Source organism: Triturus cristatus, chromosome 12, assembly GCF_964204655.1.
Source record: "Triturus cristatus chromosome 12, aTriCri1.1, whole genome shotgun sequence".
NCBI classification, from domain to species: Eukaryota; Metazoa; Chordata; class Amphibia; order Caudata; family Salamandridae; genus Triturus; species Triturus cristatus.
In genome coordinates, this window is record NC_140595.1 from 281,080,369 (window position 1) to 281,104,435 (window position 24,067).

The 24,067-nt window shown below is 46.0% G+C and overlaps 1 protein-coding gene across 2 annotated transcripts in view; it reads right to left on the reverse strand.

Moving 5' to 3' along the window:
* METTL25B (methyltransferase like 25B) overlaps positions 1–24,067 on the reverse strand; it is a 380,958-nt gene that overhangs the window by 155,082 nt on the left and 201,809 nt on the right. For both annotated transcript variants that reach the window (XM_085637915.1, XM_085637916.1), the window contains one exon: positions 1,086–1,148. In XM_085637915.1, coding sequence (XP_085494041.1) covers positions 1,086–1,148 — 63 coding nt within the window. The remainder of the gene's footprint in view (positions 1–1,085; positions 1,149–24,067) is intronic.

Consider the following 24,067-nt stretch of genomic DNA (forward strand, 5'->3'; position numbering starts at 1 on the left):
GAAGAGCGGAAGGCTGGAGCCATAACAGGAAGAGAGGAGGTCAGAGGTAGGGAGAGAACACAGATGAGAAGGGAGAAGAGAGAGGCGAGTGGGATGGAAGACAGGAAGGCAGAGGAGGAAGGTAAGGAGAGGAGAAAAGATCAAGGAAGAGGAGGAAAGTGAAGAGAAGAGAAGAATGCAGGGGACATCATGGGAAGAGAGGAGGTCAGGGGTAGGGAGAGTAGAGATGAAAAGGGGAATTAGGTGAGTAGGAGGGAAGGAGTGGGAAGCACAGAAGATAAGTAATAATGACTGGAGAGGATAGGGACATCAGAAGAGAGGGATGGGAGGGGAGGAGAAGAAGCGAGAAAATAGGAGCAAAAAAGATATGATAGAGGAAAGGAGGAAGGATGAGAGCAGAAAGAGAGAAGATGAGATAAGAAAGAAGAGAGGAGGAAAAACAAACTAGGTGAGAAAAGAGAAGGTGGTGAGCAGGGAGTTCGGAGTAAAGGGAAGGAGAGAAGAGGCAGCAACGGGAGAAGAGTACGAGGATGCACATATCTCCGTGGGGTTAGAATGCAACCTCAGAGTTGCAATATGCTTTTTTAGACAAAAAAATGTGTTGAACTCAATGAGCCTGCTTATTTTCTGTTAGTCATCTTGGGTTTATTATTGACAAAAACATACCTCACAGTGGTGTTAACAGTTACATTAAAACTTTTCTTAATGCATGTAATAGAAAATAGCTGACATAAAGAGTTTATTATCAAAGACATATTTACTTTCGAAACCTTTTACCCACACACTTAATTTGCCGATTATTTTCCTTAAAAGAATACAATAGAGAACATCTATGTTGCAAAAGATAGATGGACTGCCCCTGGATGTAATTTTACTTCAAATGCTGCAACACATTTGCTCATGTAAAACCTTTCCATAAACTGAGAGAAAATATAAGGCTGAACAGGTGGTTTATGGACAACAAGTTTTGTTTCACTATGGACAATGTGTGGTATTAAGCTTTCTAATGAAACTGGTAATAACGTATTCCCAACCTTGCGAAATTCCCCCAAAAAGCACAGTTTTCTTGGTGGACATTAACTGACCTGGCCAGATCCGATGTCTACAACATGCTCACAGCTGGTGACATGGCTCAGCTGCTTGACCAGCTGAAAGAAAAAAAGAACTCTTATTAAAATGCTGTTTTTATCTCTCCAAGTAAGTAGCAATGGCAGGACATGTATTTGTTGCAGTGGCAGGGGCTGTGGCTCACTACAGAGTCGAGGATACATGAACAACGCCCCATCCCCATGATGTGAATAAAGTTTGCCAGTGGGTCTGAGGCTCCCATTTTCCCTGTGGCAGTGCCTCTACCCTTTCCTCAACTGTTACCTCAGGCTCTTGCCCACAAGCATTAATGGCAAAGTGGACTGCCTGTAAGAATGCTCCAAAAGTGGACTACGATGATCCGTACAAGATCATGTGGTTTGGTTCTGTGGGACACACGGGATTCAAATCTTTCTCTTATCCCACTCTCCTTACGTTTGAATTTGTAGATTAGTATGAAAGTGCAGTGGAGTTGTAATACCTCGGGGTAAAGCATCTTGAGACAGCCACTGCCTCTCCGCTGACAATCTTTGTTTACACAGATTATACTGTAATTAATTCTATTGGTTTCGCCAGGCTCTCTCACATCAAATAGTTTCTCCATAACCGCTTCCTCTCAAATCATCAGAAATCACAAGCATACACTCTCATACCCCAGTAGGCTCCCGACACAGCTCTCTTTCTCTCTCTCTCACACACAAACTCTTCTCTCCCAAGCCCATCCCTACTTGCCCATCTGCCCACACTAGTCTCTTGCTCCAAAATGGGAGTGCGGAAGCCAATAGTGGGTCATCAGAAGCTTAGAGTGGAGATTCTGTACAAAGGAGGCAGGCGGGGAGGCATTATTCATTATGGGAGGACACGAATGAGGTAATCTGATACTGGACACTTGGACCCTAATGGTTGTGGGGAGGGGTGGAGGTAGTTCGAAACCCTGACTAAAATACCTGGTTGTTATGTAAGCATCCAGTAATAAAGTCAAATGCTACAGTGCCCACTATCGTGCTCTTTGCAATCAGGGTATTTGGACAGAAAAATGCCCCAGAGATCTGCAAAAGAGCAGAAGCCACAGGCAATAGCTGCAGAGTAACTGCAAACATTTGATCATAACCATGGCTTGACAGACAGGAAGACCATTCTTATTTCATTATGATCTAATATAGGCTATACAGAGAAGTTCTTTAAGAATGCCTACATTCACTTGGACCTAGGTAGAAAACAACTCCGACTAGACCAAGGAAATTCACCTGATCTACTGCAACACTGACTAAGCAAAAGAGAGCCTGGTCTTATTTCTACACAGGTAAGGAGGTAGAGAGGATGATGGACAGGAATCAAAGGCCCGAGGCACACTTGGTCCCACATGCTGGGTTTCCTCGACCTGAAAGCTCCATGTTCTGGAGATAGAAACCCTTTGCTCGGACTTTTATCTACTAGATTCATCAGAGTTGAGCAATTGACAGACCAATCATACCGAACGGTATATGTCCTTGACCACCACACTGTACAACAATAATGACTAGTACACACAAACAACAACAACATACACAAAGTAGCATATTAACCAGAACCACTCGACGGTTGATCTAACTCTAACAATCAGAAAACAGATGCCAGTTTGTAATGCAATCGCAAGATTATGGTTTGAATACACTCTTGACTTAGATATAGGGCTATAATAGTGGAAATACAGCTCTGTACAAATATCTTTAACATAAATCATCAATATATTACGCTATCGAATAAGACTCTATATCCAATTTCTTTGGGCACATAACTTAAGCCAGGCAACACACACCAATACTCCAGGATGGCATTGATCCGAATGAATAAATACCTCTGTCTAAATCCACTAACATTAACCATTACTACACAAATACAATGAATACATATACAAAAATGTTATTTCCTAACATTGATCCAACTCAACAATCAGAAACAGGTTTCAGTCTGTGAGGAAGCCCTCAAATCCAGGGTGAGAGAATATCCTGTAGTCCAATTACACTGTAAGGCTACACCAGTTGGAGAGAAACATTGTAAGGGTCTCTGTAGTTTAACATAACCCCAACTGACCAGATGGTGGACAACTATCTCATTTCTGATGATAGAGCCAGGCACTGAAATATATATATACACACACACACACGCACAAACACACATATATATAGCCTCTGAATAAACAAAGGTTATAGGAACATTATAGTTAGGCTGACATTTCACTCGTACAAAACTAGAGAAATTCATCAGCTATAGTTAGATAAGCTAACCGTAACTCGTGCTCCCGCAATGCACTGCTTATGACCTCACATATTACATCACTCATGACATGGTCAGTGACATCACTGATGACATCATCCACAGAATCTCTGAGGCACCCACTCACACCCCAATTTAACCTTTCATGCACCCACTCCAACTTCCACAGTACCATTCTCAAATACACTCTGCAAACGTGTCTGCTAGTTAAAAAACCTTGGAAATTCGGTAAAAAAACAAAGGTTACAGGGACGTTATAGTTATGAATTAGCATATCTAAAATCTTAGAAAATCACTGAAAAAAACAAAGGATACAAGGACGTTATAGCTAGCATATAGAATTAAAAAACCTTAGAAATTCACCAAAAAAAACAAAGGTTACAGGGACATTATAGTTAGGGTCACTGGATGATTTAATCAGTGATGTCATTTGAGATGTCATCAGTGATGTCACTGACCATGTCATGAGTGATGTAATATGTGAGGTCATAAGCAGAGCATTGAAGGGTGTGAGTTATAGTTAACTCAGGGAACTATAAAGGCTGAATTTCTCGGGTTTTGTATGAGTAAAATCTGACACTAAATATAACGTTCCTGTAACTTCTGTTTTTTTTTTTACTGAATGTCTAAGGTTTTTTTTCCTATTTGATAACTATAACGTCCTTGTAACTTTTGTTTTTTTCAGTGAATTTCTAAGATTTTTTAAATGCTAATTTCTAACTATAACGTCACTGTAACCTTTGTTTTTTGTGTGTGAATTTCTAAGGTTTTTTTTAACTAGCAGTCACGTTTGCAGACTGGTGGAGAAAGGGGGCTGGGCCTCCGACCAGCTCTCAGGAATTTTGCTGTGTAGGACTTACAGGAGTTACCAGGAGGGCTTCTTGGCCCTGGAGATCTCTCTGGAGCCAAGGGGACTTTATCTCCCACCTAGTAGTGTACTGGGAGGCATGTTTTCAGAGTGGTGGAGAAAGGGGGTGTGGCCTCTGATAACTTTTCAGCAGTTCCTGTTGTGTGGGACTTACTGGAGGTAACAGTAGGGGTAGTTGGCCCCCAAGGACATGCTTGGGCGCTAACTAGCCCTCCTGTTACCTCCAGTAAGTCCCATACAGTAGGATTGCTGAGATCTGATAGCAGGCCATGCCGCCTTTCTCCATCACTCTGCAAATGCACCTCCTGATGCACTATTAGTAGGGGGATGAAGTCCAAACATGCAGCTCCCTCTGTCCTAAAGCAATTCTGCTCCGCTTCATGGAAGCAAGAGAATTTTTACTGCTCTCGCTTCCATGAAGCGGAGCAGAGTTTGCTATGGCTAAGCCATAGCTAACTACAATGTCCCAGGGGTGGGCACCCCGGGACATTGCTGGAGCCAGTCCTGGATGGTGACAGTCCCCAGGGCAATTTACGGCTCCAGGAGGAGGGGTCGCACAGCCCCCCTCCCATCTTAAAAATTAATCAATCAATCAGGGAATTGTAAGTGCGCTACTCACCCATGAGGGTCTCAATGCACTGGGGGGGGGGGGGGGGGGATTTTAGCAGTTCCGTTCAGCTGAAGAGCCAGGTCTTCAGAGTCTTCCTGAAGGTGTTCAGGGAGGGGGCGTGCATGATGTCGATCGGGAGCTCATTCCAGGTCTTGGCAGCGATGTAGGAGAAGGATCTCCCCCCTGCTTTGCCTCTGTGGATGCGTGGGGTTTTGGCGAGGATGAGGTTGGCTAATTGGAGGTTTCTTTTAGGTACGTAGAGGGTGATTCTGTCATTGAGGCATTGGGGTCCGGTGTTGTGTAGGCATTTGTAGGTGTGGGTGAGAATCTTGAAGGTGACTCTCTTCTCAATGGGGAGCCAGTGGAGATTCCGTAGGTGTTGGCTGATGTGCTCGTGTCCAGGGATACCGAGGATGAGTCTCGCGGTGGTGTTCTGTATCGTCTGGAGTTTGCAGAATAGAGACTTGTTTATGCCGGCGTAGGGGGCATTTCCGTAGTCCAGCCTGCTGGTGATGAGTGCGTGGGTGACTGTCTTCCTTGACTCGGGGGGGGGGGGGATCCAATTAAAAGTCTTGCAGAGTATGCAGAGGGTATTGAAGCAGCTAGAGGTGACGGCCTTGACCTGTCGGTTCTTGGAAAGGGAGGAGTTGAGTACGATGCCGAGGTTTCTGGCATGGTCCGTGGGGGTCGGCGGGCTGCCGAGGGCGATGTGCCACCAGGTGTTGTTCCATTCCAATGGGGTGGTTCCGAGGACTAGGACTTCTCTTTTCAGTGTTGAGCTTTAGGCAGCTGTTAATTTTTATTTTATTTTATTTTACAGAGTTTTATATAGCGCAAACTTGACCCGAATCGGTTACCAGAGCACTTTACCTAGCACCAGTTGCATTACATGAGGACACATTAATTTTCTTGTTAGGCATGGGGAGATTAAGTGATTTGTCCAGAAGCACAGGATGTTCAGTGTCATTGCCGAGACTCAAACCCAGTTCTCCAGAATCGAGGTCGACCGCCCTACCTGTTAGGCCAACTCCTCTACAAGTCCCTGTCATCCAGACTGCAACGTCCTGCATTCCTTCTTGGAAGTTGAGTCTGGTGCTGGTGGGGTCCTTCGTGAGGCAGAGGATGAGCTGGGTGTTCAAAAGTTTCGGGGGCATTCGTCAAGCGGGGGCTGGGAAAAAAGGGGGGTCCCAAAAAGCGTTTTCTCCATGTTAATTTCCATAGGACACTTTAGACAAAGCTAGAGCCCGAACTTCTGAACGGAAGTAAACCAAATTTGGCAAAAAGGAAGCTCTTGGTTCAGAAAACGACCTTACATTAAATGGTGCTATCCGTTAAGTAGTTCCTGAGAAATAAAAAATATTGATATCTGGTGACCGCGGTGGATCCGCGAACCCTTCCGAGCATGAGCTTGACTCTGATTGGCTGCCAACACTTCAAACCAAGAAGTGTTGGCAGCCATGCTGTGACTCGGTAAAACCGAGTCATAAGCAAAAAGGGAAGGAAATGATTTTTTTTAAAAAGGGGGAGGGGTAGAAACACCCTGACCCCCTAGGCTTGCGTGGGACCTCCAGGGCCATAAAAAGCATAAATAAAAAACAAAAACAAAGCATAGTATGCCACACTTTGTTTTAATAGGCCCCCGGGTGGGCCTGGTCCCGGGAGCAATCTGGTAATTATATGCGGGGGCTGCGCAGGACCACCCAGCCCCGGGGTCCGCCACCTCCCTGGGGCTTTATTAATTATGCATGGGGGCACGCAGCCCCCGCTGCCCCAGGGACCACCACCTCACTGGGGCATTGCAAATAATGGTTGGGGGGCCTCATGGGCCCCCCCAAGCACTGGGGTATGCAACCTCCCCGGGACTTTTTTAAAATAAAAAGCGTAGGGGGATCCTTACCCCCCCGCTCTGCCCCGGGGACCACCACCTCCCCGGGGCATTCTAAATAATGGTTCAGGGGCCTCGCAGGCCCCCGAAGCCCCGGAGACTGCCTCCTCCCCTGAGCTTCAATTATTAAATGCGAGGGGCCTCCCGCCCCCCCCGCAGCCCTCGGGACTGCCACCTCCCCAGGGCTAGCTTTAAAAATGTGTGGGGGGGCTTGAGACCCCCCACACTGCCCCAGGGACCACCACCTCCCCAGGGGCTACATAAATGTTGGGAGGGGGGCCTTGCGGCCCCCCCCCCCCTGGAGCCCTCCTTGGTCCTGGGACCGCCACTCCACGAGGCCGGCTCCAGCAATGTCTCAGGGTGCCCACCCCCAGGAAATTGTAGTTTGCAATGGCAGGGCGGGAGCACGGCTCCCGCCCTGTCATTAAAAACTCTGCTTCGCTTCATGGAAGCGAAAGCAAAGAAACCTGCTCTCGCTTCCATAAAGCGAAGCAGATTGCTTTTGGAGAAGGGGAGCTGCAGCTACCCTTGTCCAAAAGCAGTGCTGGCTCCTGCAGGAGGCAGGGAGCAGGCTGGGACCGCGGGGGCATTGGTGCTCCCCCAGCAGTCCCCAACTTGAGGCCAGGCCCCAGGGGATAGGGTCCTTGGGGCCAAAAGTGGCCCAGGAGGGGAGACACGCGGCCCCCTCTCTTGAAAAAAAAATACAAAGGATTGGCCAAGCCCCAGGGGATGGATTCCATAATTGGCCTCAGGAGGGGGGCCACGTGGCCCCCCTTCCAAATTAAAAATATAAATAAAGGCTGTCCAGGCCCCGGGGGATGGGATCCCCGGGGCCAAAAGTGGCCCAGGGAAGGGGGGCCATGTGGCCCCTCTCCCGTAAAGATTTTTTAAAAGAGGCACAGCACCGGGGGACGGGGTCCCCTGGGCTGCAAAAGGCCTCAGGAGGGGGGCCATGCCTCCTTTGAATGTACACTTTTAAAAAATTAAAAACAAGTGGCCATGCCCCAGGGGATTAGGGCCCCCGGGGCTGAAATCCGCCTCGGGAGGGGGGCCCCTTCCCTTTTAAAAAAAATTAAATGGCATAGGCCCATGGGGGATGGGGTCCTGAGGGCCCAAAAAGTGTTAAGGGAAGGGGGGCCACACAGCCCCCCTTCCAGAAAGATGAGAAAAAAAAGAAGTCATCATCTATCCAGAGGCCATGCCCCTTCCCTGCACCACTATACAAACGCGCCAACTGGTGCGTTCTGGGTTGGGGAATTAAGCACCCTTATGTCCTAAGGGACCTTAGGGGCCAACTAGCCCACCAGTTATCTCCAGTAAGCCCCAAACAGTGGGACTGCTGAGAGGTAGTCCGAGGCTACGCCCCTTTTTTACACCACTCTGCAAATGTGCCTCTTGGCGCATTGCTGGTGGGGCGATGAGGTCCTCTTGTGTCCTGAGGACCTCAGGACTAAAGTGGACTTTATCCCCCAAGCAGCAGTGCACCATATTGGCGCGTTTGCAGAGTGGTGTAAAAAGGGGCGTGGCCTCGGACCACTCTCAGTAATCCAGCTGTGTGGGGCTTATTAGAGATAACATGAGGGCTAGTTTGCCCCCAGGGTCCCTCAGGAGGCAAGGGAACTATCCCCCAACCAAGATCCTGCCACTGAGTCATGTTTGCATAGTGGTGGAGAAAGGGGTGTGTGGCCTGTGTCCACCTCTCAGCAATCCCACTATCTGGGGCATACTGGAGGTATCGGGTAGGCTAGTTTGCCCCTAAGGACTCCCAGCAGCGAAGGGGACTTTAATCTCAATCCAAGAGCGCGCCAGGGAGCGTGTTTGCAGAGTGGTAGGCAAAGGGGGCGTGGCCTGCTATGAGAACTTACCAATCCTGCTGTGTGGGACTTACTGGAGGTAATAGGATGGGTAGTTGGCCCCCAAGGTTGTCCTTGGGGGCCAACTACCCCACCTGTTACCTCCAGTAAGTCCCACACAGTGGGATTGCTAAGAAGTCTTCGGAGGCCACGCTCACGTTTCTCCATCAGTCTGCAAACGCGCCTCCTCACACAGTAGTGGTTGGGGGAGGAAGTCCACTTTACTCCCGAGGGACTTTGGGGGCGAAGTAGCCCTCCTGGTACCTCCTGTAAGTCCTACGCAGCTGAATTCTTGAGCGCTGGTCGGAGGCCCAGCCCCCTTTCTCCACCGCTCTGCAAATGCGACTACTAGTTGTAACAGGTCTCGGATTTGCTAGAGTTAGAGCTATTGTCGTTGTAAATGTAATAGTTTTTTACTAATGTTTTTGGAAGTGGAGTGGATGTACGTTGGGTGTAGTGAAATTATGTGGTATGTTGTGCAGTGAAATGATGTGGTATTTAGTGTATAGGAATAATGTAGAGTGGGATTATGTGTTATGGAGACTAATTATGTGGTATGGTAGTCTGTGTTGTGGAGTGGTAACCTCAGGTTTAGTCTTCCTCGTTTGTATAGAAGCTAAAGTATAAATTCAATGAGACAAAAAAAAAAAGGAACCCCTGAGGGGCACTTCTGGACCTAGTCAGAGGTATAAGCAGGGCCACTGGAATTATGCAACTGTTTGGCTGCACACATTTACATATTTTCCGCATTTGCCATATAATCCATCATCTGCTGCATAATCTGCAGATTTGAACAAAAAAACTTGTTTCTAGCTCAAACGGCTCAAACATTACCAAAAATGCAGCAATAAGAGTTACAGCATTTTGGAAGGCCCATTGCAAACATAGACTTGTCACCTGTTACCTATTGCTAAATGTGAGTGTTAAATTGGTATTAATGGTGCGCAAACCACTCTTGCTTCTTTCTGCGCATCTCTTTCCTCTTTCTGCATTTATCATGCTTCTTTCTGCACTTTATTACTTTTTTTCTGCACTTTTCTTGCCTTTCTGCACATCTATTCCGCTTTCTGCACCTCCATACTTTCTGCACCGCTCTTGCTTCTTTCTGGGCCTCTCTTGCTTTTTTCTTCTGCACCTCTCTTGCTTCTTTCTGCACCGCTCTTGCTTGTTTCTGCACTTCTCTTGCCTCTTTCTGCACCCCTGTTCTCTCTTTCTGCACCTCTGTTGGCTGTTTCTGCACCTATCTTGACTCTTTCTGCACTTCTCTTGCATCTTTCTGTGCTTCTATTGCCTCTTTCTGCATTTCTGTTGCTCTTTTCTGCACCCCTCTTGCCTCTTTCTGTACCTCACTTGCCTCTTTCTGCACATCTCTTTCCTGTTTCTGCACCTCTCTTCCCGCACTTCTCTTTCCTCTTTCTGTACCCCTCTTGACTCTTTCTGCACCTCTGTTGGTTCTTTCTGCAATACTCTTGCTTCTTTCTGCACCTCCTATTCCAACTTTCTGCACCCCTCTTGCCTCTTTCTGCATTCCTCTTGCTTCTTTCTGCATTCCTCTTCCCTTTCTACACTTCTCTTGCGTCTGTCTGCATCTGTGTTCCCTTTCTGTACCTCTCTTGCCTCCTTCTGCAGTTCTCTTGTATCCCACTGCACCTTTGTTGCCTCTTTCTGCACCCCTGTTGCTTCATTCTGTACTTCTCTTGCTTCTGTACCTCTATTGCTTCTTCCTGCAACTGTCTTGCCTCTTTCTGTGCCCTTGTTCCCCCTTTCTGTACCTTTCTTGCCTCTTTCTGCACCTTTCTTGCCTCCTTCCGTACCCCTCTTACCTCTTTCTGCACCTCTCTTGCTTCTTTCTGTACCCTTCTTCCATATTCCTGCACCTCTATTGCCTCTTTCTCCAGTTCTTTTGCATCTGTCAGCACCCCTGTTCCGTCTTTCTGCACCTTTTTTGCCTGTTTTTGTAACGCTCTTGCCTCTTTCTGCAGATCTCTTGCCTCCTTCTGCACCTCTGTTGCTTCTTTCCTCACCACTCTTGCCTCTTTCTGCACCCCTGTTGCTTCATTCTGACCTTCTTTTGTTTCTCTCTGCACCTCTCTTGCTTCTTTCTGCACCCCTCTTGCCTCTTTCTGTACCCTTCTTTCCTTTTTGTGCACCTCTCTTCCCTCTTTTTGCACCTTCTTTTACCTGTTTTTGCAACCCTCTTGCCTCTTTCTGCACCCCTGTTGCTTCATTCTGCACTTCTTTTGCTTCTTTCTGCACCTCTCTTGCCTCTTTCTGTACCCCTCTTGCCTCTTTCGGCACCTCTTTTGCTTCTTTTTGCACGTCTCTTGCCTCTTTTTGCACGTCTCTTTCTACATCCCTCTTGCCTCTTTCTGTACATCTGTTGGTTCTTTCTGCACTGCTTTTGCTTCTTTCTCCACCTCTTTTGCCTGTTTCTATAACTCTCTTGGCTCTTTCTGCACCTCTTGCCTCTTTCTGCACCCCTCTTGTCTCTTTCTGCACCTCTGTTGGTTCTTTCTGCACTGCTCTTGTTTCTTTTTGCACCTCTGTTGTACATTTCTGCACCCCTCTTGCCTCCTTCTGCACCCCTTGCCTCCTGCTGCACCTCTGTTGGTTCTTTCTGTACTGCTCTTGCTTCTTTCTGTCCTCTTTTGCCTGTTTCTGTAACGCTCTTACCTCTTTCTGCACTTCTTCTGCCTCCCTTTGCACCTCTTTTACCTCTGTTGCTTCTTTCTGCTCTTCTCTTGCCTTTTTCTGCACCTCTGTTGGTTCTTTCTGCACTGCTCTTGCTTTTTTCTGCACCTCTTTTGCCTGTTTCTGCACCCCTCTTGCCTCTGTCTTCACCTTTCCTGCCTCTTTCTGCACCCTTGTTCCCCTTTTCTGCACATCTCTTGCTTGTTTCTGCAACTCTCTTGCCTCTTTGTGCAGTTCTGTTGCCTCGTTCTGCACCTCTGTTGGTTCTTTCTGCACTTCTCTGCCTCTTTCTGTACCCCTCTTGTCTGTTTCTGCACCTCTGTTGGTTCGTTCTGCACTGCTCTTGCTTCTTTCTACACCTCTTGCAAATGTCTGTACCCCTCTTGCCTTTTTCTGCACCCCTCTTGCCCCATTCTGCACCTCTGTCGGTTCTTTCTGCACTACTCTTGCTTCTTTCTGCACCTCTCTTGCAAATTTGTGCATCCTCTTGCCTCTTTGTGCACCCCTCTGCCGTCTTTCTGCACTTCTCCTACCTCATTCTGCACTTCTCTTGCCTCTTTCTGTACCTCTGTTGCCTCTTTCCGCACCCCTCTTGCCTCTTTCTGCACCTCTGTTGCTTGTTTCTGCACTTTTATTGCTTCTTTCCACACCCCTCTTGCCTCTTTCTGCACCTCTCTCCCCTCTTTCTACACTTCTCTTGCGTCTGTCTGCATCCGTGTTCCCTTTCTGTACCTCTCTTGCCTCTTTCTGCAACTCTCTTGTATCCTACTGCACCTTTGTTGCCTCTTTTTGCACCCCTGTTGCTTCATTCTGTACTTCTCTTGCTTCTTTCTGCACCTCTCTTGCTTCTTCCTGCAACTGTCTTGCCTCTTTCTGTGCCCTTGTTCCCTCTTTGTGCAACTGTCTTGCCTCTTTCTGCACCTTTCTTGCCTCCTTCTGCACCCCTCTTGCCTCTTTCTGCACCCCTCTTGCCTCTTTCTGCACCCCTCCTGCCTCTTCCTGCACTCCTTTTGCCTATTTCTGCAACTTACCTGCTTCTTTCTGCACCCTTCTTTCCTCTTTCTGCACCTCTCTTCTCTCTTTCTGCACCTATCTTGCCTCTTTCCGCACCCCTCTTGCCTCTTTCTGCACCTCTTTTGCTTCATTTTGTACTTCTCTTGCCTCTCTCTGCTCCCCGCTTGCCTCTTTCTGCACTGCTATTGCTTCTTTCTGCACCTCTTTTGCCTTTTTCTGTAACTTTTGGTTCTTTCTGTACCTCTCTTGCCTCTTTCTGCATCCCTGTTCCCTTTTTCTGCACCTCTCTTGCCTCTTTCTGCACCCCTCTTGCCTCTTTCTGCACCCCTCCGCCTCTTTCTGCACTCCTTTTGCCTATTTCTGCAACTTACCTGCTTCTTTCTGCACCCTTCTTTCCTCTTTCTGCACCTCTCTTCTCTCTTTCTGCACCTATCTTGTCTCTTTCAGCACCCCTCTTGCCTCTTTCTGCACCTCTTTTGCTTTATTTTGTACTTCTCTTGCCTCTCTCTGCTCCCTGCTTGCATCTTTCTGCACTGCTATTGCTTCTTTCTGCACCTCTTTTGCCTTTTTCTGTAACTCTCTTGGTTCTTTCTGTACCTCTCTTGCCTCTTTCTGCATCGCTGTTCCCTTTTTCTGCACCTCTCTTGCCTCTTTCTGCAGCTCTGTTGCCTCCTTCTGCACCTCTGTTGCTTCTTTCTGCACTTCGCTTGCCTCTTTCTGCACCCCTCTTGTCTGTTTCTGCACCTCTGTTGGTTCATTCTGTACTGCTCTTGCTTCTTTTTGCACCTCTCCTGTAAATTTATGCACCTCTCTTGCCGCCTTCTGCATCTCTGTTGGTTCTTTCTGCATTGCTCTTGCTTCTTTCTGCACCTCTTTTGCCTTTTTCTGCACCCCTTGCCTTTTTCTGCACCTCTGTTGCTTCTTTCTGCACTTCTTTTGCCTCTTTCTGTACCCCTCTTGTCTGTTTCTGCACATCGGTTGGTTCTTTCTACACCTCTCTTGCAAATCTCCGCACCCCTCTTGCCTTTTTCTGCACCCCTCTTGCCTCCTTCTGCACCTCTGTTGGTTCTTTCTACAACTCTCTTACAAATGTAAGCACCCCTCTTGCCTCTTTCTGCACCCCTCTTCCGTCTTTCTGCACCTTTCTACTTCTGTCTGCAACCCTGTCCCTTCTTTCTATACCTCTCTTGCTTCTTTCTGTAGCCCTCTTGCCCCTTTCTGCACCTCTCTTGCCTCTCTTTCTGTACCTCTGTTGCCTCTTTTTGCACCCCTCTTGCCTCTTTCTGCACTCATTTTGCCTATTTATGCAACTCACATGCGTCTTTCAGCACCCCTCTTCCCGCATATCTGTTGCTTCTTTCTGTCCTTCTTTTGCCTCTTTCTGTACCCCTCTTGCCTCTTTCTGCACCTCTGTTGCTCTTTTTGTACTTCTCTTGCTTTTTTCTCAACATTTCTTCCTCTTTCAGGACTTCTTTTGCTTCTTTCTGCATTTTTCTTGCTTCTTTCTGCACCTTTCTTCCTCTTTCTGAACCTCTCTTCCTGCACTTCTCTTGCTTCTCTGCGCCTTTCTTCCTCTTTCTGTACATGGGTTACCTATGTAGGCATAGTTGGAAATAAGCATTGAAAAAACCTTAGAAACTCACTGAAAAAAACACAAGTTTAAGGGACGTTATAATTAGTAATCAGCATTTAAAAAACCTTAGATATTCACTGAAAAAAAACATAGGGACGTTATAGTTAGGCTGTCATTTCACTCATACAAAACCAGAGAAATTTGTTGGTTATAGTTAGCTGAGCTAACTATAACTCACGCCCCGCAATACCTGCTGATGATGTCACATATCACATCACTCATGACATGGTCAGTGACATCACTGATGAAATCTCAAATGACATCACTGATAACATCATACAGTCACTGAGTGTTTCTAAAAAGTTTAAGAATGTATATATCTATATATATATATATATATATATATATATATATATATATATATATAAAACACCAACTTCTCATCCCATCCGTGCAGAACAAGGGACACAGCGGGGCTTCACAGGTCGTTTATTAGAAAATTACAGGCATGACACGTTTCGGCGGTTAAAGCAAAAACCAAAGGAAATGATGGACGGAGTGTTGAACATTGCAAGCACTCACCCCCAGTCAACTGATCTGGGTTTAATCCATCACCGTTCTTTAGCCCACTCTGCCACCCCAGTTCAGACATGGCCATATGCAAATCAGTCTGACCCTGTGCCTCATGGGAACAGTCCAGCCCGAACTGCCAAGCCATGTCTTCTCTGGACCGGAAACAAGCTTCCTAGGACCGGTTTCTGGCATTTCAGCCGTCTTCAGCCAGGCTTGCTTGAATCCAGTGGCAAAGTGAGCAAGGGACTCACGTCTGAGCATACCCTGCCAACTTATGGCGAACAAAGCAAAAACCAAAGGAAATGATGGAAGGAGTGTTGAACATTGCAAGCACTCACCCCCAGTCAACTGATCTGGGTTTAATCCATCACCGTTCTTTAGCCCACTCTGCCACCCCAGTTCAGACATGGCCATATGCAAATCAGTCTGACCCTGTGCCTCATGGGAACAGTCCAGCCCGAACTGCCAAGCCATGTCTTCCCTGGACCGGAAACAAGCTTCCTAGGACCGGTTTCTGGCATTTCAGCCGTCTTCAGCCAGGCTTGCTTGAATCCAGTGGCAAAGTGAGCAAGGGACTCACGTCTGAGCATACCCTGCCAACTTATGGCGAACAAAGCAAAAACCAAAGGAAATGATGGACGGAGTGTTGAACATTGCAAGCACTCACCCCCAGTCAACTGATCTGGGTTTAATCCATCACCGTTCTTTAGCCCACTCTGCCACCCCAGTTCAGACATGGCCATATGCAAATCAGTCTGACCCTGTGCCTCATGGGAACAGTCCAGCCCGAACTGCCAAGCCATGTCTTCCCTGGACCGGAAACAAGCTTCCTAGGACCGGTTTCTGGCATTTCAGCCGTCTTCAGCCAGGCTTGCTTGAATCCTATGGCAAAGTGAGCAAGGGACTCGCGTCTGAGCATACCCTGCCAACTTATGGCGAACAAAGCAAAAACCAAAGGAAATGATACACGGAGTGTTGAACATTGCAAGCACTCACCCCCAGTCAACTGATCTGGGTTTAATCCATCACCGTTCTTTAGCCCACTCTGCCACCCCAGTTCAGACATGGCCATATGCAAATCAGTCTGACCCTGTGCCTCATGGGAACAGTCCAGCCCGAACTGCCAAGCCATGTCTTCCCTGGACCGGAAACAAGCTTCCTAGAACCGGTTTCTGGCATTTCAGCCGTCTTCAGCCAGGCTTGCTTGAATCCAGTGGCAAAGTGAGCAAGGGACTCACGTCTGAGCATACCCTGCCAACTTATGGCAAAAAAAGCAAAAACCAAAGGAAATGATGGACGGAGTGTTGAACATTGCAAGCACTCACCCCCAGTCAACTGATCTGGGTTTAATCCATCACCGTTCTTTAGCCCACTCTGCCACCCCGGTTCAGACATGGCCATATGCAAATGCCACTGGATTCAAGCAAGCCTGGCTGAAGACGGCTGAAATGCCAGAAACCGGTCCTAGGAAGCTTGTTTCCGGTCCAGGGAAGACATGGCTTGGCAGTTCGGGCTGGACTGTTCCCATGAGGCACAGGGTCAGACTGATTTGCATATGGCCATGTCTGAACTGGGGTGGCAGAGTGGGCTAAAGAACGGTGATGGATTAAACCCAGATCAGTTGACTGGGGGTGAGTGCTTGCAATGTTCAACACTCCGTCCATCATTTCCTTTGGTTTTTGCTTTGTTCGCCATAAGTTGGCAGGGTATGCTCAGACGTGAGTCCCTTGCTCACTTTGCCATAGGATTCAAGCAAGCCTGGCTGAAGACGGCTGAAATGCCAGAAACCGGTCCTAGGAAGCTTGTTTCCGGTCCAGGGAAGACATGGCTTGGCAGTTCGGGCTGGACTGTTCCCATGAGGCACAGGGTCAGACTGATTTGCATATGGCCATGTCTGAACTGGGGTGGCAGAGTGGGCTAAAGAACGGTGATGGATTAAACCCAGATCAGTTGACTGGGGGTGAGTGCTTGCAATGTTCAACACTCCGTCCATCATTTCCTTTGGTTTTTGCGTTTCGGCGGTTAGCCTTTTTCAAATGCCACAGTTCCTTGTGAGGTTTCCCAGTAGTGTCATTTATAAGCTCCTCCTTCCCTAATGGCAAGGGGCTCACCTGCGCCACATTGTCCTGCAAAACACCTCAGCAGTCCAATGTTAAAAACTACTGATCCCATCATGCAGTATGTTGGGATAACAAATGCGGTGCAGGAGGAAATCTCGACAAAGTTTCAGGGAACAAACGGCCCTGTGTCCCCTACTTCCAGCCAACCTAATCCACAGGCGCCAAGACTGGAGACGTAAGTACAATGCCAGTGCCTCTCCACGCAGTCCAGGACTGCCCAATGACAGCAGTTACTCAGCAACCCGGGGTCAGGTGGCGTTATATATATATATATATATATATAAATATATATATATATATATATATATATATATATATATATATATATATTCTACTGGCGGTCGCCAGTAGATAGTTATAGTTAGGACCGTGTTTCCATAGGAAATCTGAAAATTCTATTTTGAATAACTTTGGCGCCGGTTGACGAATCCTCGCAAAATTTTCAAAACTAATGGGGCGCTCCGTTCAGCTCCTACCCTGAAAGTCTCGGGGTGATTCGTCAAGCGGGGGCCGAGAAAAAAGGGGGGTCCCAAAACGCGTTTCCCCATGCATTTTCCCATAGGACCTTTAGTCGAAGGTACAGCCCGAACGGCTGAACAGAATTACTTGAAATTTGGCAGAGAGGTAGTCCTCAGGTCAAGGAAGTGCCTTTTGCATATATGGAGTCAATCTGTTCAGTAGTTCCTGAGAAAATTGCAGTTAAAAGCACATACATATCTATAGCCGCGCACCGTGCGCGCACCCTAACGTGCGCGAGCGTAATTCTGATTGGTGGTTACATGTCAGTCAACGTTCGAATCGGTCGAAATCAGGAAGTGTCGTCCGCCATTTTGTCTGTTGTGGGTGCGAGAGTGAAAAAGAGAGGTGGCGTACGTGAAAATGGGGCAGGGTAGAGAGTTCCTGACCCCTAGCCTTTGTCAGGGGGTCCCTAAAGGACCCCGAAGGGTGACAAAACATTCAATTTTTTTAAATCGCGGGGTGCGTGCACCGTGCACGCACTGTGAAAAACCATTAAAAAAAAAAAAATTGGCATTTAAAAAACCGTACAAATTCACTTAAAAAACCATAGGTTTCACACACGTTATAGTTAGGAATTAGCATTTAAAAAACCTTGCAAATTCACTTAAAAAACCATAGGTTTCGCACATGTTATAGTTAGGTGGATATTTCACTCGTAAAAAAACAATGAGATTCCCCCGTTATAGTTAGTTCAGATAACTATAACTCGCGCGACCGCCACTCTATCACAAGGATGATGTCATCAGTGATGTCATGAGTGATGCCACTGACCATGTCATGAGTGATGAAATATGTGACGTCATGAGCACTGGAATGCAGGCGCGTGAGTTATAGTTATCTGAACTAACTATAACGAGGGAATTTCATTGGTTTTTTACGAGTGAAATATCCACCTAACTATAACATGTGTAAAACCTATGGTTTTTTAAGTGAATATATATATATATACACACCAAGGTTTATTAAAGAATGAGTGGGTGCATGAGTGTCTGAATGGATGATTTAGTGGGTGCGTGACTGACTGTATAAGTGAGTGAACGTGTCTTAGTGAATGCATGGGTGAATGACTAATCTGTGTGAATGTCTATCAGTCTGTCAGTTGGTGTGTAAGTGGCTGTATGGGTTGGTGAGTAGCAACATGAGTGTCTATATGGGTTAATGACTGGTTGTCTGAGTACCTGTATGGGTGCCTGAGTGTCTGTGTGGATGGGTGGGGGGTGTAACTCCCTGCACAGATATGTGAGTGTGTGATTCAGTGGGTGTATGGGTTCATGAGTGTGTCTGATAGGGTCTGTATGGGTGAGTGACTGTGCGTATGGCTGTGCTGGTGAGTGAATGGATATCTCAGTGGTATATGTGTGCGTAGCTACATATGTGAAAGGCAGTATATGTTAGTGTTGGGAGTATATAAGTGATCATATGTGAGAGCAAGTGATTGTGAGAGTGGCTGTATGGATGAGTGTGTGCTTGTGTCAGTGATTGTATAAGAGAGTAAGTATGTGTTAGTATCTGTATGAATAAGTGAGGTGGTGAGTGTATAACTGTATAGGTGAGTAAACGGCAGAGTGATTCCGTCTTTGGGTGACTGACTAGGTGTGTGAGTATCTCTGTGGGTGAGTGGTGGTATGCGAGTGTCTGTATGGGCATATAAGTGCATATATCAGTGGTTGTATTGATGAGTAACTGCGTGTATGAGTGACTGTATAGTTGAGTGAGTGGATGTATGTAGACCTATTAATCAGTATCTATGTCTGTGTGAGATAGTCTATATTTTAGAGTGGGTGTATGAAAGGTTATATCAGGGTGCGAGGAGGTGCATCAGATATTAGGTGGATGATGTCATCAGTAATGTCATTTGAGATGTCATCAGTGATGTCACGGACTATGTCATGAGTGATGTAATATGTGGGGGAATTTTTTTTTTTTTTTTAAACGATGGATTTAGGCCCAGATCTCTGTACTGGGGTGAATGTATGACATTGTTCTGCATTCTGTCCATCAATTGTTGTTTTTGCATTTGTCACCCCGAGTGGAAAGGGTATGTCCAGACGTGGGTCCCGTGCTCTCCATGCCACTGGAATCAAGCTATCCGGGCTGAAGAGGGGTGAAACCCCGAAACCGGTCCTAGGATGCTTGTTTCCAGTCCAGGGAGGACCTGGCTTGGCAGTTCGGGCTGGACTGTTCCCATGAGGCACAGGGTCAAGACTGATTTGCATATGGCTGGGTTCAAACTGGAATGGCATGGTGAGCAAAAAAACGATGGATTTAGGCCCAGATCTCTGTACTGGGGTGAATGTATGACATTGTTCTGCATTCTGTCCATCAATTGTTGTTTTTGCATTTGTCACCCCGAGTGGGAAGGGTATGCCCAGACGTGAGTCCCGTGCTCTCCATGCCACTGGAATCAAGCTATCCTGGCTGAAGAGGGGTGAAACCCCGAAACCGGTCCTAGGATGCTTGTTTCCAGTCCAGGGAGGAACTGGCTTGGCAGTTCGGGCTGGACTGTTCCCATGGGGCACAGGGTCATGACTGATTTGCATATGGCTGGGTTCAAACTGGAATGGCATGGTGAACAAAAAAACGATGGATTTAGGCCCAGATCTCTGTACTGGGGTGAATGTATGACATTGTTCTGTTGTAATATGTAACTTCATCAGCAGTGCATAGCGGGGTGCGAGTTACAGTTAGCTCAGCTAACTAAAATGGCCGCATTTCTCTGGTTTTGTACAAGTGAAATGTTAGCCTAACTAAAACGTCCATGAAGTCTATGTTTTTTCAGTGAATGAATATAGATATATATATATATATATATATGCCAACCATTTCCTTCTGAAAGAAAAAATAGGGTCGCACTCCAGTTCATGAAGATTGATTTATTCTCAAGTCATTTACCAGTCAGCAACGAAGACACACAGGTCCCAACCAACGCGTTTCGGTATGCACAGGATACCTTGTTCACGGTATATATATGTGTTTTCCCAATAAATGTTGGGTTTAATGAGCTTCCGCGAGTGCTTGTACTTTGTGTACGAAGAAGCAGGCATATATTATATGTAAATATAGGAGAATAAAGGAGAAATGCAGGCTGCAGCGAGGTTGAAAATATGCCGGAGGGCATGGGGTGGTGTCGAGTGCCCTTTCAAAGCTGGGACAGTTTTGGTGAAAAAATATCTACACGGTGGTCCACCGTGGAAAGGAGCACCATTTTACAAGGAGTCAAAGGCTGTGGAGAGAAACACGTTCTCTCTGTGAAGCACAGCGTCCCATCTGCAAAAGGATGCCTGCTTTGACCTTGCCTCCCTACTATAGGGTATAAACTATGGTTTTAATTTTGAAAACGGGACATTCAACCTACGAAGGTTTTAATAATATGCACTTCCAGGGACAAGAAATCCCATAATGCCCTGTAATGGAAGCGGAAGTAAGCTAAGTCCACTGAGGGCGGTTTCTTTAATAAAAACGCATTTGCAAGGAAGTGAATTTTGAATGCCTATTTTCTAAAGCCCATGAAGAAGAGGCATTCAAGCCTCGAAACGCGTCGGCATGAAGGCATAATATGGCACAGGAGAAATGCAGGCTGCAGCGAGGTTGAAAATATGCCGGAGGGCATGGGGTGCTGTCGAGTGCCCTTTCAAAGCTGGAACAGTTTTGGTGAAAAAAAAATGAAAAAAAAATATATATATTAGTGGTCTCGTGGGTCCGTACTGTTGCTTATCGAGGTCAGTTGCATTGGACATATGGATTTTTAGCTTTAAGAAGTTGCCGCCATTAATCTTTCACTAAACAATGTGAGAGCGTCTCTGAGAAAAAAGCAGGCTGCCCTCGAAGACGCATGCACTTGTAAAGGAGTTAATGAAGCAAGAAGGTGGGCAACTGTGCTTAGAATGAAATAATGTGAACTTGACAAATGCGTGTCTTTGGATTTTAAAGTCATTATTAGGATGCCCTTGGCTGCAGCTAAAGGACATGTATGAAATCCAGTCCGGGTTTTGCTGACAGTTGAATAAGGCATGCTGGGAGTCTTTCTCTAAACAACATGAACTGAAGGGCATAAACACGGATTAGCACAGGTTGAAAACAATCCAGAAATCAATTTAGTTTGAAGGATTTTTCACTGTTGCAGTTTTCGAAATAACTGTGATTATGCTTTGTTTAGAGAATGTTTGGTCATCAGCCCACATGCTTACCTGTACCCAATCGCTGCGCAATGTAGTGCATCTTCTGTTTCAATGAATATTTGTTTTAAATACAACAACCAATATGTCGCATTTCAGGTTGAGAAAGGCAGCTTGTCTGCCGAAACGCGTTTCTGTTTATCCATAGCCTGATGTAACCTACGCAATAAACCAGAGAACCCCCATGCTGACGAGTGCTCTTGCCTTAATCAGATTTGGTTGGGGATTATTTCTTATATATATATATATATATATATATATATATATATATTCTCCACATGATGGGTGCTTGAAAATCGAATTTGTCCTCTTATTGAGGCAGACAGCAAGGTTCAGAACATCATCCTCACAGCATAGCGTGAATTGCCAATTTGTACCATACGCGTTTCAGGCTCTGCCCTTGTTCACTGGCTTGGCGGGAAAACAGCAGCACAAGTATCGCATTTGTAAGTGATTTTTAAAGTCCAGCCCCAATGGGCGTGTGCGGGCTAGGCATCTTGGTCTTAGTAGTTTTTAGCCAAATATTAGTCCTTATGGGTGCCGCCATATTATCCCCTTTACACTGTATAAAAATCTAAGTGGATATAACTGTTTCTGGGTGATGTTGAAACCCTGCTCAGTTCATGTCTCACCCAAAATGGCAAGTCGTTCCTCTTGCGCCTAGCAGGCGCGGACCTGCAGTGTTCGCAGTGGGGCGCCTTCCTGGCCAGAGCGGGCCGTAAATATTCCACATGAAGGTGCTCGAAAAGCGAAGGAGCCGCACACAACGTGAATTTGTCCTCTTATTGAGGCAGACAGCAAGGTTCAGAACATCATCCTCACTGCATAGCTGGTTTTGTACGAGTGAAATGTTAGCCTAATTAAAACGTCCATGAAGCCTATGTTTTTTTCAGTGAATCAATATATATATATATATATATATATGTGTGTTTTCCCAATACATTTTGGGTTTAATGAGCTCCCGCGAGTGCTTGTACTTTGTGTACGAAGAAGCAGGCATATATTTGTGCCACGTGGCATTCATGGTTTCTAGGATGTATTCACACACCCACGATTAATGAGGGATACCGTTTAATTTTGTTTTCCATCAGACATAATTTGGGAGACTTCAAACCCAATTCTTGCATTTATTTAGCATTTTTTTATCTTTTATAATGCAGCCAGCAAAGCCATTACACAAGCTTACCTTCTAATCTGCCACACACAACTGATGTTACAGAACATATGGCCATCTACACCTACATATAGAGGGGTAGTCTTTTCTCCATGCCTGCTACCAAAACTGCTTGTCATTGCTGCGCCTAGTCATCATTGTATGACCAGATGTTTTACTACATGCTGCAAAAGTGTAACATTTTCTGCCTTGTCACTATGAACATAGTAAAGTCACTCTTGTCACTATAAATTGTATGTCTCTAACCTTAGCGCACTATGTGATCAAGACCACAGGCTTGTGGTCGAAACGCGTCATCCTGACATGCTAAGACAATAAATTCTCTTTATTGCATCTTCAACTGGAGTCTGTGCCCTTGTTTGGCCCACGGCGGTCGTTCTTTGGGATCCTGGATATATATATATGTATATATATATATTCTTGCTCCAACTGCACCTAAGACCAGCGCACTTGTGGACGGGTGCTCATAACGCGGAGGTGCATCCGCGTACAATGTGTGCGCTCACTCCCTTCTCCTCTACGGTCTCGAGAAAGCACTCACAGGGTTCTTTGCCTTTTCCAAAGTTGCTTTAATTTGTACAATCCACAGTCAACATGACGCGTTTCGGCTTACGCCTTAGTCAAATGTTTAAACATTTGACTAAGGCGTAAGCGGAAACGCGTCATGTTGACTGTGGATTGAACGAATTAAAGCAACTTTGGAAAAGGCAAAGACCCCTGTGAGTGCTTTCGTGAGACCGTAGAGGAGAAGGGAGTGAGCGTATATATATATATATATATATACGCTTCAAAACTCTTTCCACTGTGGTAAGTATATCAGCACTCATGGGGTTCTTTAAGTTACAGCGGTGACTTTATTTTCGTACCAGACGCGTTTCGGATGAACTCCTTCGTCAGTGTTTCACAACTGGCGCTTGGAGACACCATCTTTTCAACGTCACGATTATTGGACATAGAAACAAACAAGGGATCACAAAACACCTTTTGTGGGTGCCATCTTATAATGTGTTACATGATGGTTATTCGCACAGCATTCAATACGGGCACTGATCATTACAATTACTCAATTCATTTGAATACAGGCAGTCCATTGTAAAAACCAATCATAATATTAATTTCGATTACTACCGTATTACACATTTTCGCCGTGGAATGGAAATGGATGACCTTATCTTATTAAAAGGCTCATTTCTCCTTATATAACTTCCATTGCTAGTGCTACTAACTCATATATATTAATGCGGTATGCTATTGTTATACACAAACATCATCAAGAGGCGCAATCAGTCATTATTATAAAAGCAATTATTCGCTATAATCCTGCCATGGATTGGCTACAGGCAACCTCTCTCAGGTTGCCAAGATTCCCTCTAGGTCCCATAACGCCGTATATTGGCATCTATTTCAAAGGACAAATTCAGAAGAAGAAAGCTGGATAAAATTGTTCTTATAACCCTAAAAGATCCTACCATTGCAGGAACTAACATTCTAATCTATTGACCTCAGGGGATTCTGTTTCTGTACCGTCTAGATATATATATATATATATATATATATATATATATATATATATATATATATATATATATTTATTTTCACTCCAGAAGGAAAGACCAGAGGACACAGCGGGGAGTATCATATATATATATCCCATAAACAGTCCTTACCAT